The 18098-nt window shown below is 47.9% G+C and overlaps 1 protein-coding gene across 1 annotated transcript; it reads right to left on the bottom strand.

Moving 5' to 3' along the window:
* Positions 1-426: 426 nt before the first annotated feature.
* On the bottom strand, positions 427-15787 carry METTL3 (methyltransferase 3, N6-adenosine-methyltransferase complex catalytic subunit). The gene is made up of 11 exons (XM_081885241.1): positions 15627-15787; positions 13972-14174; positions 11216-11611; positions 7633-7808; positions 5190-5406; positions 4355-4542; positions 3520-3558; positions 3313-3421; positions 2451-2516; positions 2245-2357; positions 427-671 (listed from the first exon to the last, which is right to left on the bottom strand). The coding sequence occupies exons 1-11, from the start codon at positions 15718-15720 to the stop codon at positions 560-562; spliced, it is 1713 nt and encodes a 570-aa protein (XP_081741367.1). The 5' UTR covers positions 15721-15787; the 3' UTR covers positions 427-559.
* Positions 15788-18098: the final 2311 nt, after the last annotated feature.

The raw sequence follows: 18098 nt of genomic DNA, 5'->3' as shown, positions 1-18098 counted from the left end.
CGGTAACTGGGATCCAGCACCGTAGAGCCACAGCAACCAGCCAGCTTCACATGAGAGGGAAAGGAGCAGCAGGAGCTCATCTTCACCTTGTGTGGAATTTCCCCCTGCCCTGAAGGGAGGAGAGGGTAGGAGCAAGAGGCCGCTCCCTCATCTCATGCAGCCTTTCAGTGGGATAATCCAAAGTCCAGGAGCAAGGTCTTGCCCATCCCCTCTCCTGTGCCCAGAAGCTTCGCCTTGCTGGTGAGCTGCTTCCAAGACCCACCAGCAAGGAATACAGGCGGAATAATGGGTGGGTTAGGGTCGAGGGAGTTGCAGCCTTCTACCTAACAATCACTAAGTGCCTCTAGGGAACTAAACAGCATCTTCCACAGGAACTGGGCTCTCGATTCTACATCCCACATTCTTCCCAAGTCTCGGCTATGGAGAAAGAATCCATTTTGTTTGTTTTATTTTAGAAAAAAAACCACCCTATATTAGAATACAATCCATTGCTTTTGCCAGCACCTCCTGCAAAACACCCCTTTGGTCCATCGCGCTGAAATCTCCCCTTGTCTCCCCTCTACATATTCTTGGGCTTGGAGATGATTCCATCTGGGTAACGTTGTTTGAACTGAGCCACCACATCTGGATCCAGCAGGTGGATTCCGTCCAGCTGGTTACCAAGCGTGATCCTAAGACATGAGAGAGAGAGAGAGAGAGAGAGAGAGAGAGAGAGAGAGAGAGAGAGGGGGGGGGGGATGGATTAAGGGGAGAGTGGAGGGAATGAGGAAAGGGGGTCTATATAAAACCTGTGTTGTGGTTCCAGTGTGAGGCTGAGTGAAGGACTGGTTAAAGGGCACTGGTGGAAAACTTTTGATTATCAGCTGCTGAGATCTGTAAGTGGGAAGAGAATGCCAAGGTATCTTTGGCTGAGCTCAGGCTCCTCACTCAGCCACAGATTGGCTGCATCCTAATCCCAACTCATTCCCGTGGACAGGATTGCCCCCTAAATAATAGTAGCAATAACAGTATCTGCCACCTACCCAGATCAGATCACCAGATCTCTGTCTATTTATTTAGAGTTGCCACCAAGCGTAATGTTGCATCTTTAAGCAAAACCTCATTTGACGGCCACCAACTTGGATGGTTTTCCAAGAGGACTGGACAAATTCAGGGAAGAGAAGGCCATCGAGGTGCTAATAGTGACATTGGCTACGCTCTGCCTCCACAACTGGAGGCAGCGATGTTTCTGAATCCCAGTTGCTGGAAACCACAGGAGGGGAATGCTACAATGCCTATGCTACAATTCTGCTTGCTGGTTTCCCACTGGGGCATCAGGTTAGCCGCAGTGAAAACTGGATGCTCGATTAGATGGACCTTTGGTCTGAGAACGCTCTTCTCCCATCTTCAGTTCCCAGGCAGACTTGCTCCCCTCAAGCTGAGCCCTGACCTAGCTGACTGCAAATGCTGCATAGGGGTCACAGCTCACATGTTTCCAGCAGCTGAGGCTCTTTGAAGCAGGGATGCTCTTGCCAAACTACAGTGCCTGGAATTCTTTGGTTAGGGAGGCCACAACTGTTGGTATGGTATTAAAGGAGACGTAATTCAGCAGGTTTAAGAGAGAGATGCAAACTTTGATTTGTGTAGGGCAGGAGTACCTAACATGCTCTCCACATGCAGCTCCACATCTGGGGCTGATGGGAGAGGGTAACAACATCTGGATGGCTTAAACCTTTTCAAAGACTACTTGGGGTTGCTTTTCTTAAAAAAAAAAAACCCATGTAGGGTGACTTCTTAATCTGGCACTAAGAGGAGCTCATTGACGTGTCTGATGTATACTCTCAGCAACATCCTTTAAACAGCACAAACAAATTCTGAAATTTACTTGGAAGTTTGAAAATCCGTCGAGCGATCTGAACAGACTTAAGATTCTAAAGTTAAATTTTCAAGGTGGTCCCAGAAAGGGCATAAAAATAATTCCCTTTCCTCGCATGGCTTGGGCTGGATTGGGAACAGCAAAGGATGCCAAGTCAGCCCATTGATCCATCTAGCTCAGTACTGACTGGCAGCAGCTCTCCTGGGCTGCAGATGGGATATTCCCAGTCCTACTTGGAAGATCCCAGGGATCGAACCATGGACTACATTTCTAAATTCTGTCAAAAGTTGACATGAGAACCATGGGCTTTGCCGCAGAGTTCAAATCTTAAAGAGAGAGTTGAGAGGTCATTCAACGGTTCAGGGTCAAAAGGGATGGGTGACGCTCACCAGTTGGGCTGGACGTTATGGGGTCGCCCAAAGAGCTCTATTTTGCGGGTCCCAGGCGAGAGCCGCTCGATCATGCCATAGATCTCGTCTGGCTTGTGACTGGTGGAGCGTACCTGCGGGACAGTAAATGTCAGACGGTAAATATCGTGGGGGGATCTTTCCGCCGCCCCTGGATCCAATGTTGGGCTGACCCAACTCTGCCTTACCTCTGCCACAATGACGTCGCAGTCGAGACCTCGGTTGAAGCCCTGGGGGTTTCCTTTCACCCCGACCTGCCCACAAAAAAAAAGATGGTTCAGGCACAATTGGGCTCCTCCGTAACTTGTGCCCATTTACATGCAATGCTTTGCGTTCTCTATTGCAGGGCTCCTCAAAAGAAAGGGCAAGGCATTACCTTCCCCTCTAAGGTGAAGCCGCTAAGAGCAGCTTTTGCAAAGATAGTGTTGGGACTACATCTATCATCTCTCCAGTGTTGGGGCTCATGGGAGCTGGAGTCCAACAACACTTGTAGGGCACGACGTCGGCTATCCCTGAGCTATCCATTGCAGTGAATTGGCACTGTTATCACCTGCAATATTGCACGGACCAAGCGTTCTAAAGAAATAGGACACCCAGGAAAGGTGTTTTGACAGACTCCCCACCCCAGGCGAGGCAGAGAAGTACAGGCCACAGGCTAAGCATTTCAGTGGGCTTTGTGGAGCCCACAAAACAATGAGCAGTGGCCCAAGCTTTATTCTCCACCCCCCCCCCGCCCCGCTGTAATCTAGTGTTCTCAATAATTTTGGTGTTCAGCTGTTTTCAACCAGGGAAAGCCAGGGGGACGGAAAAGGCATGGGGTATCTCTCGGTTCTTCTCAACAGCCATGAGGGCTAGTAGCTTGCTTTTTTAAAGTCTCTCCAGCATGCCCAAGTTCTGCACTTGAGGGATTATACATGGACGAGCCAACATGCTGATAATTATAGACTCCCTGTGTGTCTCCCTCCACCCCAAAATAACCAGGACTCCTGTATGCTTTCCATTTCCATGGGATTCCTAACCTATTTTCTCTCTTCCCCCCATCCCAATTACCAAGCAGTGCTCTTTGCCATGGTTGAGCCAGTGGCCTGTCCGCCCCGTCCGGATAATGCGCTGGAGCTGGTTTGTTTTCACCCAGATTATCTCATCTACTCGCTCGTACCTAGAATGCAGAGGGAGAGGGGAGGACAGCAGGCAGTGAGACTGAGCAGAAAGAAGAGGGGTTCCAGAAAGAGAGGACCCTCCACCTTTGGCACTTACCCCCAGAGATTCAGGCACTCCCGGCCGAGTTCCATGGCCCTTGCAGTTGCAACAGAGAGAGAAAAGAGCAATATGAATGGTGAATGAATCATGGCTGCTCATGAGTGGGGAAGAGAGAAACCCTTTCCGCCCCTGTCTCCTGTTGCCCCATAGTTGAATGGGTTGAGGCTGTTAACACTCCCACTCCAGAGCAAGCTTGCTCCTACCTCGCAGGTGGGAGAATCTCAATGTGTCCCTCCTGCCTCTTTTAACTGGCCCCCAGGCCACACGGGCCCTACTTCACAGCCTCTGTATTTTGGCTGCACTTGACCTCTGAGAATGCCTCTTGTCTGCCTGGAGGGAGGCTAGAGTTCGGTGTGTACAGACCGTAGCCTACAGTACAAAGGCAACATTTGGATTCATTGTTCCATCTGTTTTTTCCTCTGGTTCCACCCCTTCCTGGCCCCGAAAAGGTTACTTAGACCTTAGATCTATCTACCGCTCTAAAAAGCCAGGTTCTTCCTGGTTCTCTGTCGCCCTCTGGGTCTTGCCGAGATGGTGGTACGTGGGAGAATCTGGTCCTGCCAGGCGTTTCTCAGCCACAGATCCCCTCCTGAGCCATGCTGCCTGGGGGCTGATGGGAGTTCAGAGCACAAGAATATCGGGAGGGCTGTAGGGTGGGGAATACCTGGTGTAGTGGTTAGACTGCTGGACCAGGGTTCAAATCCCGTCTCGGCCACCAAACTCACTGGGTGATGCTATCCCTCTGCCTGCCCTACCTGCCAGGGTCGTCATGAGCATGAAGGGGAAAGGGGAGATCCTCGGAGGAAGAACAAGCTGGGTTAATGTCCCATACCGGCCGGTGACCCACAGAAAGAGGAACCCCTCATCCTGCAGGACAGGGATGTTGAGGCGCCTCATCTCGTCGTCCGTGAGGGTCCCGTATGGAAGCTCCATGTGGATGTCCCAAGGCGGGTCGGCCATCACGACAGCGAACTTGCCCAGGATGCTGACATCAAGGTAGCGGATGTCGCAGCAAATCCACTGGGGGCAAAGAGAGGAAACGGGGAAGGGAATGCCTTAGAGAACATGGAGAAGTGCTTCAAAAAACCCCCACAAAATACAGTGGACCCTCTGGATATGGATTTACCGTATTTTTTGCTCTATAAGGCTCACTTTTTCCCTCCCAAAAATAAGGGGAAATGTGTGTGCGTCTTATGGAGCGAATGCAGGCTGCGCAGCTATCCCAGAAGCCAGAAGAGCAAGAGGGATCGCTGCTTTCGCTGCGCAGCGATCCCTCTTCTTGTTCTGGCTTCTGAGATTCAGAATATTTTTTTCTTGTTTTCCTCCAAAAACTAGGTGCGTCTTGTGGTCTGGTGCATCTTATAGAGCGAAAAATACGGTAATTCATTCCAGGGGTCTCTGCGCACCCCAAAAATCCGTAACCAGAGGCGCCACTTCTGTGCACGGCTGATAGAGCACTTCTGTGCATGCGCGAGCAGCGAAACCTGGAAAAATACTTCCGGGTTTGCTGCTTTTGCAACCCAAAGACTACATATCCAGATAGGGACGTAACCCGAGGTTCCGCTGTAATTAAGGCGGCATCCACAGGAAGCTCCCCCGTACCAAGTCATGGATGCCTCCCCGCCTCCCCACCGCTGCAGATATCCGCTGCGGCCAGCCCTGGGTACCTGCGGAGGGAAAAGGCGGTCCACACTGGAGTCCCTCCCCACTGCCTGGGGCAGCGCCAGCTCCTGGCCCGAGCTCAGCTCCCGCCCGCAAGGGGCGTCCAGGTCGGCACAGGCATCGATTTCGTAGTGGACGTACTTGCAGGTGTCCATGTGGAAGCAGGTGTTGAGGAAGGAGCAGTCCCCCAGAGACTCGTCCGTGTGCTTGTTGATGATGCGGCTGCAAGGAGAAGGGGTGGCTGCTTCTCTAGATTTTACCTTGCTTCACGTCCACCTTGGACCGTTTCATATGAAGCCTCTGACACACACCCTCCCCCCCGACTGCTCGACTGGATGTGATTTTAACAGGATTCACATATTTCTGGGTTTGGGCTTTACGATACGCGACTTTGAAAGGCCCGTGCGAATAATAATATTTCTTAATAATTAGAAATAAAATGGCAAACTAAATATCCCACCCCCTTGAAGGCACGGTTCAGATATGAATAATTATTAAAGTTCATCTAAACTGGTGGTTCTCTAAAGCAGTGGAATCAGTGGTGGGATTACCTAGTGGTGGGAGCTAAGAGGCAAGGGGTTGGCAGCAGGGGCACTGGAGTTGTGAATGACTATCGGACTTTGAAAAACTGGCATCACTGGATCAAATTCATCAGTTTTGTTGGATTAATTAAACTAAACCACTTTAGCTGGATTTTGAATAAATGTGCAATTAATTGTTACTGTTTTGGATTTTGTTATAATTATTAATTAAATTTCTTTACCTTCATCAGAGGATCAGTATACAGTTTTACAGTATAAAAACACAAAAATGTGTAACACAATACCAAACAAAACCATAACACCCCAACACCCACACAGTTTAAAAGGATATAGAGCCATGGTTCCCACAGGGGGGCAATTTGATTTTTAAGGGGGGCAATTTGAGAAGGAGTTATTAACAGTTAATGGCTTTTTAGGTTTCCTCCATGTGAATTGGAGATCACTTTTTGAATAATAAGAATTATATGTCACCGGGGGTGGGGTGGGGAGTGAGATGGGAGAATCAGGATTTTTGAGATGCTTAGGTGGGACATGGCCAAAAAAAGGTTGGGAACCATAGATTAGTCAAAATCCTGATTATAGAGGAATGGTTTCTCCTGGCACCTAAAGGTATGTAATGAAGCTCCCCAGGGGAGAGCATTCCAAAAGCAGGGAGCCACTGTAGAAGAGGCCCATTCTCATGTTGCCACACTCCGGACCTCACATGGAAGGGGCCTCAACAGATCAATGTGGGGTCTGGGTTCGTGCATACAGAGAGAGCCTGCCCTCAAGGTACAGTGGCACCTTGGGTTAAGAACTTACTGTATTTTTCGCCCTATAGGCCGCACTTTTTCCCCTCCCAAAATGAAGGGGAAATGTGTGTGCGTCCTATGGGGCGAATGCAGGCTTTCGCTGAATCCTGGAGAGCAAGAGGGGTCGGTGCGCACCGACCTCTCTCGCTCTCCAGGATTCAGGAAGCTCTGCGCAACCCTCGGGAGCCTGGTGCAAAGCCGCACCGGGCTCCCGAGGGTTGCGCAGAGCTGCCTGCACTCCCGGGCTTCGTGCAGCTCTGTGCTCCCGGGCTCCCAAAGGTTGCGCAGAGCTGCCTGCATTCCGAAGCCTGGGGCGCGCTGAAGAGTGTGCCCAGGCTTCGCGCAGCTCTCTGCAAGCCTGGGAAGACCGGCACGGCTCCCGAGGTTTGCGGATAGCAGGCTGTTCTGGGGGCTGGGGTTGGGGGAAGCTCGGGCTTCCCCCGTGCCACCCCCGTGCCTTGGGGGGGGGGGGAATAATATTTTTTCTTTATTTCCCCACCAACCCAAAAAAACTAGGTGCGTCCTATGGGGCGAAAAATACGGTAATTCGTTCTGGAAGTCCGTTCTTAACCTGAAACTGTTCTTAACCTGAAGCACCACTTTAGCTAATGGGGCCTCCTGCTGCCGCTGCGCAATTTCTGTTCTCATCCTGAAGCAAAGTTCTTAACCTGAGGTACTATTTCTGGGTTAGCAAAGTCTGTAACCTGAAGTGTCTGTAACCCGAGGTACCACTGTATTGCGGTCTGGGCCCTTTTAGGCTTTATAGGTCAAAGCCAACCTTTTGAATTGGGCCCAGAAATTAATTGGCAGTCGGTGCAGCCAGGCCAGGATTGTCGTTATATGCTTAAAACTATCTTGCCCCGTGGGTGAGCAACCTGGCAGCCAAGTTCTGCACCAGCTGGAGTTTCCGAACCGTCTTCAGAAACTAGGTCACCTGCATCTTTAATATGATTCACTGGGGCTGGTTTTATAAAGCAAGGCCAAGACACGGCACGGAGCAAGACCCCGGCGCTCAGTCACAAAGCCTGCCTTCCAAGATCCCGCTCTAAAAGTTTCTGGAAGTCCTGCAGCATTTCCAAAACTGTTTCGGGGCTCACTGAAGCCCAGAGGCTCACCGGAAGTGGAGCTTTCGGCACGGCCGGTCGGCGTCACTGGCCTTCATGCACTCCTCTTTGGTTCCATAGTCGCAAAACTCTTGCACCTGCGCCCGGCCTCGTGAGCGGAACTTCTCCACGATGGACTGCTCCTTGGCCGTCGTCGTGTTCAGCAGCTCCAAGATCTCCTGGCTCACCTGGGGAGACCAGGTCAGTGGAAAGAAAGACACACACACAAAAATTGCCTGGGCTTCCAGTCTTCATGGTTCCAACTGGAATTAATCTTCATTTCTGGTCTCCATCCACATTGCTTGCTAAGAGGGCAGGTCTTTTTCTGGGGGGGGGGGGCTTTTTTCTTTTTAAGGGGAGGTATATGTCATCATATTGGGAGCCCCCATGTGCGGCCAATCCTTCCTGAAAGCAGGGTTTGGCGTTTGGAGCTAAATGACTGCAAGCCCCACTTGTCTCCTGGGTTGAGTTTGAGCCAGGATGCAAAGGCAAAAATGCTACTTTGCAGCCACAGTTTGAAGGCATGCCTGAAACGGAAAGAATCAAGGATTCTCTTCTTTGAAGTTGCAACATTTGATGTCATTGTGATATCAGCTGACGTGACAGGTGTGCGGACACACCCACTTGTAAAAGTGGCCCATAGCGTGTATGTGTGTATGTGCACGCGCTCAGCATCCTCCCTGCCGGCTAGATCCTGACCCCCACCCCTAGCGTACACCATCCAACTGACCATCGACGGAGACAGCACACTGGGAAAATTATGGACTCTAGACCCCAAGCATGCAGACCTGCCCAGGTGTTGCGATGTGCAGGGATGCCCTGCTGACCTTTCAGCCACCCTGTGAAGTTCGTGGGGCAGCAGTACACAAGAGAGCCTTCTCTGTGGTGGCCCCCCAAACTGTGGAATGTTTCCCCTTCCAAGGTGCATCTGGCCGCCTCACTACAGTTGTACCTTGGATCATGAACACCTTGATACTCGGACGTTTCGGCTCCTGAACGCCGCAAACCCGGAAGTGAGTGTTCTGGTGTGCAAACATTCTTTGGAACCCGAACATCCGACGGAGCCTCCGTAGCTTCTGATTGGCTGCAGGAGTTTCCTGCAGCCATTCAGAAGCCGCGCTTTGGTTTCCGGATGTTTTGGAAATCGAACGGACTTCCGGAACGGATTCCATTCGACTTCCAAGTTACGACTGTGTATACATTTCAACGTCAGATCAGGAGCGCCTTTTTTCTGTACAGGTCTTTGAGAGGTGCAGCATCAGATCAGAATACACCACCAGTATAAATGTCTAGGTATTGCACTGAGATGTACATAACCCACTTTGGGACTGCATAATGAAAGGAAGGCTGTAAATGCCTAATCCTAAAATAAAACAAATTTTGCCAGGTGCTCATTGGGTGGAAAGCAGAGATGCCAACAGCAGGTGGCGCCAGAGCCAATGACAGCTGGAGCCAACTAATTCTCTTTATGCTGTCATTTTCCTCCCTGCTGACGTCTTCAAGGGCAACACTTAAGTGTAAAAAGGAGGTTATTGTAAAGCATCTTTACAATAAGCTAGTTGATTGGATAACTGATGATGCTATTCTTGCCAAAGAGCAAGCAGGATTTAGACAAGGCAGATCAGCTACAGACCATTGCTTTGTACTAGCCCATTTTATAGATAAGTATGTTAAGAAACCAGGTAGTGTGCTCTATGCAGCTTTCATTGATCTGAAAGCTGCATTCGATTCAATCTCTTGAATAAGACTGTTGGGATAAGTTGAACGCTTCAAGTATAGACAAAAGATTATTGTTCTTAATTAAATGCCTATAAGAAAACACTGTGCTGAAAGTGCGTAGCTCTACAAATGGGAAGCTCACAAGAGCCATGCCAGGCACAAAGGGAGTTAAGCAAGGTTGTATCCTAGCTCCCCCATTGTTTAACTTACATATAAATGATATTGTATTACTATGCGTTTATTTATATTGTATAGATCTAATATCAGCTGAGGAAGCCCTTTGGGGTGAAACAAGGGAGATATCCAGAAACCTTGTTCTGCCCAAGTTAGCAGTTTGCACCTGCACCAGCAGTCTACATCAGCTGTGTTGTTCTCGTTACCTTGAAGACTTTTCTATTTTTACCTAAGGATTGTGTTACACAGGAACTCACAAGAAGAAACGGATAAGAAAAGAAGAAATGTATTTTCATAGGTTATATATCGTATATATGAACTGTATATGTTGCACATACTGGGCTAGACCTTTATGTTAGGAAACAACCAATAAAATGTTCACTGTTATGATTATTCAGCCTGTTGCACTTTGTGTATTGTGATTACTGTATTTCTATCTCAAACAAAAGTGGGCCTGAAAAGACTGGTGACTGGGAGCAGCCGCCGAGACCATGTAACACCAGTCTTGAAAGACCTACACTGGTTCCCAGTATGTTTCCAAGACCAATTCAAAGTGTTGGTGCTGACCTTTAAAGCCCTAAACGGCCTCGGTCCAGTATACCTGAAGGAGCGTCTCCACCTCCATCTTTCTGCCTGAGGTCCGGTGCCGAGGGCCTTCTGGCGGTTCCCTCGCTGCGAGAAGCCAAGTTACAGGGAAGCAGGCAGAGGGCCTTCTCGGTAGTGGCACCCGCCCTGTGGAGCGCCCTCCCACCAAATATCAAAGACAAAAATAACTACCAAACTTTTAGAAGACATCTGAAGGCAGCTCTGTTTAGGGAGGCTTCTAATGTTTAATAGGGTTATTGTATTTTAGTGTTCTGTTGGAAGCTGCCCAGAGTGGCTGGGGAAACCCAGCCAGATGGGCGGGGTATAAATAATAAATTATTATTTTTATTTTTATTATTATTGATGAGGGCATTCTCAGGATACTGCCAAAGGGAACAGCTGGCTGTGAATTACAAGAAAACTTGAGGAGGAAGTTGGCAGGCAGTGGCCTCCTCAGGATAAGATGGGCAAATGAGGGCTGGCTGAGGGCGGGCTGGGGTTGGTGAGGCAGTGCGCCATTTGCCCTCAGGGACCAGACTCCGCTGGTTTTTCACGACCACCCTGGGATTTAGCAGCCGTCCCTCCCTCCCCTACCTTCTTTTTTTTTAACTTTTATTTTGCTTTAAACAGGTACATATAAATATAGACAACCAAAATTACAAAGGAAAATTCCTTAATAGTAATGGAAAAAAACCTTTAAAAACCTACAAAAAATATTGAAGTACATGACACAGAACATAAGCAACTATGGGAAAGATAAAAGAAAAGAAAAAAGAAAAATAGGGAAAAAAAGAAAAAGAAAAAGGAAGATGAGCCAAAGCAGGAAAGCTCATCTATTGTACACTTCCGTCAAGCTCACAACAGATCATTATTCATATCAATTATCTCTATCTGCATTCCAAAAGACTCCCTCATCTTGGTATCTGGGAACATTTCTCTATGCAGTATCATTCTAAACATAGCCAGATCTTTCTTGCTGAGCCCTTGTCCCCTAAATAATTATTTAAACATTCCCATTCTCCTTTCACCATTTTTTTAGGTTTATCTCTTATTGCATCTGTCAGCTTTGCGAGCTCCAAGTACTCGCACAATTTGACTACCCATTCCCCTCGCCTACCTTCTTGCTCTGCTGCTCCTTCGTCGACTGCTGGCTCAGCAGGCTCTCAATCTCCAGGTCCAGGTCCGAGGCCTGCTTGCGAGACTTCTTGGGGGGCTCCTTGAGCACCTCGGAAGACGCCAAGGCAGAGGGAGCGGCCCCGGACGCGGAGGCAGGAACCCCGGCGTCCTGCTCCCCGGCTCTCCTCTTTGGCCCTCCGGGCCCGACCCCTTCCCCGGAGTCCTTCTTCTCGGCCACGGCACCCATCATGGCGGAGAGCTTGGAGTGGTCAGCGTAGGTGACCAGCATGGGCTGGTCGTCATCCTGGAGGAGGCCCCGTTTGACCTCAATGAGCTCCTGCGCCGCAAACTTCTGCAAGAGGCTTTCCACGCTCCGCTGAGTGGCGGGGGCTTCGGGCTGCGGGACGAGGAGGAAGCCAGTCAGAGGAGGTTGAGGAGGTGTGGACCGGCAGCATCAGACAACAGGGGAGTGGAAGAGCTGTGGCTCAGTGGCAAAGCATCTGCCTTGCATGCAAAAGGTCCTGGGTTCAATCCCCAGCATCTCCAGGTAGGGCTGGGAGACACCAGTCTGAAGCCATGGAGAGAGACTGCCAGTCAGTGTAGAGAATAATAATAATAATAATAATAATAATAATAATAATAATAATAATTTTTATTTATACCCCGCCCTCCCCAGCCAAGGCCGGGCTCAGGGCGGCTAACAAGCAATAATAAAAACAAGTTGAATGATTACAACTTAAAAACAAAATTAAAATACAACATCAAAATATTGAAACATTAAAATATTAAAATGTAGCCTCATCGCAGGAGGAGAAAGGAAAAGAAAAAAGAAAGAAAGAGAGGGAGGGAATCAAATTGGCTCCAAGCCAAAGGCCAGGCGGAACAACTCTGTCTTACAGGCCCTGCGGAAAGAAATCAGATCCTGCAGAGCCCTGGTCTCATGAGGCAGAGCGTTCCACCAGGCCGGAGCCAGAGTTGAAAAGGCCCTGGCTCTGGTTGAGGCTAATCTGACTTCCCTAGGGCCCGGGATCTCTAGGATGTTGCTATTTATGGACCTTGAGGCTCTCCGTGGGGCATATCGGGAGAGGCGGTCCCGTAGTTACGAGGGTCCTAGGCTGCGAAGGGCTTTAAAGGTCAAAACCAGCACCTTAAATCTGACCCTGTACTCCACCGGGAGCCAGCAGCTTGAAAAGCACGGGGTGAATATGCTCCCATGGCAGAGACCCCGTGAATACTGAGACAACTCCCTATGTTTCTATGAGACCAGCCTGTCACGATCAAAACAGCAACAGACTAAGCAAAGCAGCAACAAATAAACTGCTTAACCTCACCAAGTTTATATGGAACATGCAAGCTTTTGCTCTGCTCTGGAGAGAGAGGGGAAATTGCTGGAGCAAATGGGAGGCAGGGATGATCTCTTGGCTCTGCTGAGATATCAGCCTGCTTTTTTTTGTCTCTTCCTTTGTCTCATGTGGTAATGGCTGTTCCATCAAACTACCAGAACAGTTTCCATCTCATCTGGTCATTATAAGAAAGCTAATTTTAAAAACCGGTGCCCAAGCAACTTTTTTCCTCCCCACTCCCCATCCTTGTCTTCCTTTCATGTCTTTTAAATTACAGCCATACCTCGGAAGTCGAACAGAATCCGTCCCAGATATCCGTTTGACTTCCAAAACATTCAAAAACCAAAGCGCGGCTTCTGATTGGTTGCAGGAAGCTCCTGCAGCCAATCAGAAGCCCTGTAAGCCCCGTTGGACATTCGGCTTCTGAAAGAACATCCGAAAACCGGAATACTCACTTCCAGGTTTTGGTCGTTCGGGAGCAGATTTGTTTGGGAGCCAAGGTGTTTGAGATCCAAGGTATGACTGTAAAAGCCTGGACACAGACTGTCTTGGTGTTTTGGTTTTAATGATCTGCAAGGCCCCTCTGGGAGCCTCTGCCACCAAAGAGTGGCATTTGGGGTTGCATCTGGGGACAGAAAATCATACTGAAAGAGCCATGACTTTTGGGTGCCCTGATGGGGAGAAAGCATAGTTAATGCCATTCTGTTTTTATTGTAATTATTTGTAAGTTTTAAACTGGCTTTACATATGTATAGTTTTAATTCTATTAATGTCTTCTTTTTTATTATTCCCCCCCCCATGTTTTTTAGTGATTTTTTTTATTATCTGTAAGCCACCTCGAGTCCAGTCAGGGAAAAAGGTGGGAGTTTAAATAAATTAATAATAAGGCTTTAATTGTTTTTCTTTGCTACAAAGTGGACCAAGTCCCGCTCACTTTTAAAAGAACAAACAAGACTCTTAGGATCTTGCAGAGGATATTATTGTAATAACCAGAAGTTTCATGAGAGTATATATTTAAAGAAGATGAATCAAAGAACAAATTAGGTTAATTTGGATATGCAGAAGATATTAAAAATAAAGTTAAGATAAAGTAAAAAATAAAATAAAATAAAATAAAGTTAAGGAGGGGGAAAGAAGTCAAGTTTTGAAATGTCAAAATGATTGTAAAATTAATGAAATGTTCAAAAGCAGTGAAATGTAAAAACTTGAAAAGTAATAATAATAATAATAATAATAATAATAATAATAATAATAATAATGGATCCTGCAGAGGATGTGCCGACTCCCAAATAAACCTGGGGGTCCCTAAAAGTCAACAGGCCAATGGGAAGAATGTAGACCTTGCTTAGGAGAGGTGAAGTCAGGGGAGAAGCAGACAATGACACTCAGTCAGATTTATTGCTTTGATGCTCACCGTGGAAATGGCATGGCAGATAGACAAAGCGTCTGTGGGTAGGGCCAGTCCTAAGTCAGAGAGGTGATGCAGGAGCTTCTTCTCAAGCTCAGGATCAGCCACGAGATCCCCTGGCTCAGTGGCGGTGCTGGGCGTGACGGACGAAGGAACCGGACTGTCGCTTCGAAAGGGAGGGCTGAGGGCCAGGTCCGGATTCCTCAGGTCTAATGTAAGGCGAGATGAGGTTATTAAAGAAGAGCTCCACAGCTGGATCAGGCCCAAAGGTCCATCCAGTCTAGTTTTCTGCTCCCACAGCTGCTTGCTAAAGGAAGCCTGAAAACAGAACCTGAGTATCACAGCACAGTATCATTTGCAATTCCCAGCAAGTGGAACTCAAAGGCATCCTGCCTCTTATGTTCTGCTATGAAGCTTGCTATGAACTTTTGGAAACATGGTGTTGGTTCCTTTTAAAACCGATTTTTTCATGGAGGAAGACAAGCAACTAAAAGAAAGAAGGGTAAAGAACAGAACAGCTCCCACTGGATCAGCTCACATTAAAAATACAGTAACCGTGGATACATCCATCTTACGTTAAGCATATATATTGACAAATGCCCTCCGAAGGAAGGCTTCACAGCCACTGCATGATGTAGGCCACTGTCAATTAATAAATGAAAACAACAACGGATACAAAAGCTTTATGGAATACGCAGAAACAGCAAAACTTACCGGAAAAATAAGAAATCAAGATAATAAGAAATCAAGAATGGAAATGGTTTGTTGAATATTTACAAACAAACTGTAAACAGTTAAGAACATTGGGAGGATTATTGTAACAACCTGAAGTTCTATAAGAGCAGGCTTCCTCAACCTTGGCCCTCCAGATGTTTTTGGCCAACAACTCCCATGATCCCTAGCTAGCAAGACCAGTGGTCAGGGATGATGGGAATTGTAGTCTCAAAACATCTGGAGGGCCAAGGTTGAGGAAGCCTGTATAAGAGTATACATTTAAAGTAGATGAATAAATGATTAAGTTAATTTGGAATACACAGAAAATAATTTTTTTAAAAAAATTAAGGAACTGCATAAAGAGGAGGAAGGAAGTCGTGTTTCGAAGTGTTAAAATGATTTGTAACATTACTGAAATGCATAAAATCGAAAAATAAATAAATGAAAGCAACTAGATGATGCACAGACGGGCACCCACGCAAAGACGATGTTGGCCAGAAGATGTATTCAGGCGCAGCGAGGATACTGGATCCGATTCACCGGGGCTTTTTAAAAAAATACGTTCTGGACCTGTTCTTGGGGTGGTTCGGCAACCAACCCTCCTTCCTAGGGAACTCTGGGAACTGTAGCTCCGTGAGGAGAATAGGAGTGTCTCCTGACAAGCTACAATTCTCAGGATTTGGGAAACCAAAACTCTTCAAAGTGGCATGGTAACGCTTTAACTGTATGGTGCAAACGGGAGCCTCAGCCATACTCAAGAGGAGAATGGACTTCAGCTATTCGCGCCTAGCCTAGGTCCATTCATACCAATGGGTCTACTCTGAGCAGGACTTACTTGGATGCAGCCCTGCCCTGGTGCCTTCTAGCATCCTATCCTATCCTATCCTATCCTATCCTATCCTATCCTATCCACACACCCCTGCGCTTCCTTCGCCTGCTTCCCTTACCCAGGGGGTCCTGCTTGCGCCTCCGCTGCAGCCGCTCCCGCAGCGAGTCCAGCTGCTTCTTGTGAGCCTGGATCGAGCTCCATGTGTCCGACATCGCCCCCGGTTAGTCGGGCAGCGGCTGTCCCGGCAGAGGGGAGGGCCGGGTTGAGAAGGACCGGAAGTACCCCGTGGGGGACGGAGATAAAGGAAGCACAATTCCTGTCGCGTGCCCGTAGTTCGAAGCTGAAACCGGGCAGCCGGTGGGGAACCGCCATCTTCGCTTAAGGCGGCGAAGCTCAAGGAGCCATTTTTGAAGTGGGTTCGAGTCTCTACACTACAGATGTAAGAAAGTACTATACAGTATTAGGAGGATAGTGTTTTTGTCCGGAAGCTGGGATTGATGAGAGCTGGAGAGCACTCACACAGTGCTTTTTTTCTTTTAAAAATGTTTAGGGGGTACTCTCATTTTTATTCAAGAAAAATCACCATTTTATAGTTCAAATCGGGGGAAATAAATGTATTAAACGGACAAAAGTACAAAGATTCGCAAAATGTTTAGGGTATGCGTACCCCCCAGAAAAAAGCACTGTATTTTTATAATTTTTATATAAATATTTGGGCAGCATTATGTCCTACCCAATCTCCAAATACAGTAGAAACCAATCCAGGCCTTCTTTCGGGTGCAGGAAATCTAATCTTGTTTAAGAACAAAACAAAAAAGCACACACACAACCGTACTCTTAATTAGCGAAGGCCAAAGTTTCCAGGGATGCGGGTGGCGCTGTGGGTAAAACCTCAGTACCTACGACTTGCCGATCGTATGGTCGGCGGTTCGAATCCCTACGGCAAGGTGAGCTCCCGTTGTTCGGTCCCAGCTCCTGCCCACCTAGCAGTTCGAAAGCCCCCCTAAGTGCAAGTAGATAAATAGGTACCGCTTTATAGCAGGAAGGTAAACGGCGTTTCCGTGTGCTGCGCTGGTGCTGGCTTGCCAGAGCAGCTTTGTCACGCTGGCCATGTGACCCGGAAGTGTCTCCGGACAGCGCTGGCCCCCGGCCTCTTAAGCGAGATGGGCGCGCAACCCCAGAGTCGGACACGACTGGCCCGTACGGGCAGGGGTACCTTTACCTTTACCTAAAGTTTCCAGAACAGGAGACGAGTGTCACTCTATTGTGGCAAAACCACATCTATCGTGGCATAACCTTTCATGGACTGGAGCTCACTTTTGCCAGATCCTGAGTTACACATGGTTTAGGGAGAACAAAATGTGAAACTACTAAATTGCAATACTGGTAGAGATTCAGTGCCATCTCTGGTAGTCGATTTCAAGCATATTATATGTATTAATTGGCATACCAGTGCCAGGATGGCTGTGTTATCGATGGCTGTTTTGCAAATTCATTGCCACTGTAAGGCACCTATTTATCACCGTCCTAAATTTTCTGCAGTTCATTTCTCTCTGAATTCACGATTCCCACCCTAACTCCCAACTCTGTGCGTGTGTGTATGTGTATGTGTGTGTGTTGCAATTCAATATAACACTTCATGCATCTGATGGACTGGAGTAAAAGCCTATGCCACCATAAATTTCCTAGTCTCTTGCAGCAGAAAGGAGTCTCCTGGCACCTTGAAAGACTTAGGCAGCAGCTTCCCCTCTGGAATTTGCAGGATGAATAAGAGCAAAAGATGTTGAGGATGGTAAATGGGGATGGGTGGGGAGGATTAGTTCTGAGAAGGAAGTGCCCCCTCTCCTTTGGACGGCTGCCAAGTTGAAGCTGCAACAAAGGAAGAGCTTGAGCTCATAAGCCGCTAAATAGCATTATCCGTAACCGATGGGAAGGGGAGGGGAAGAGAATCGGATGCTGCAAGCCACTTCCTTGACACATGGGAAGAGGTTTCTAAGCTTGATGCAAAGGTGCTTAACCAGCACTGCAGATTATTATTATTTTTTTCAGTTGTCGACCAAAGATGGATGTCAACGTCCCATTTCTAAAATATTTTTTATTAGTATTTGTTACTTATTTACAAACAAACAAAAATGGTGTCCAAAGGAGTCCAGGGCTGCAAACAACAAACTGAGAAAGCATCTTAGGAGCAATTCCAATACAGATGCATACTGGGGAAGATCTCAAAAGGCTTGTAGGAAGATGAAGGTCTTCAGTAGGTGACAAGCTGACAGCAGAGATGGCACCAGCCTAACATTCAAGGGGAAGAAGTTCCATACAGTGGGTGCCACAGCAATGAAGGCTTGAGCAGTATATTGTATTGGATGGGTGCAGAGATTGATTGGGTATGGGGTGAGAGATTCTTTCAGGTGATTATTTATGAATCAGGTGATTGACAGTTGTATCAGGGACCACATGAACCCTTATATCCCAGCTTGGTCACTGAGATCGTCCGCAGAAGTATCGCTGGTCGTTCCCCAAGTTGACAAAAGCTCACCTGGCAACAAGAGACCGAGCCTTTTAGTGTTACCGGCCCAATATTGTGGAATAG

The sequence above is a fragment of the Podarcis melisellensis genome (assembly GCF_964234715.1).
Source record: "Podarcis melisellensis genome assembly, chromosome: 13".
In the NCBI taxonomy this organism is placed as follows: domain Eukaryota; kingdom Metazoa; phylum Chordata; class Lepidosauria; order Squamata; family Lacertidae; genus Podarcis; species Podarcis melisellensis.
This window is presented reverse-complemented; position numbering and strand designations above follow the sequence as displayed.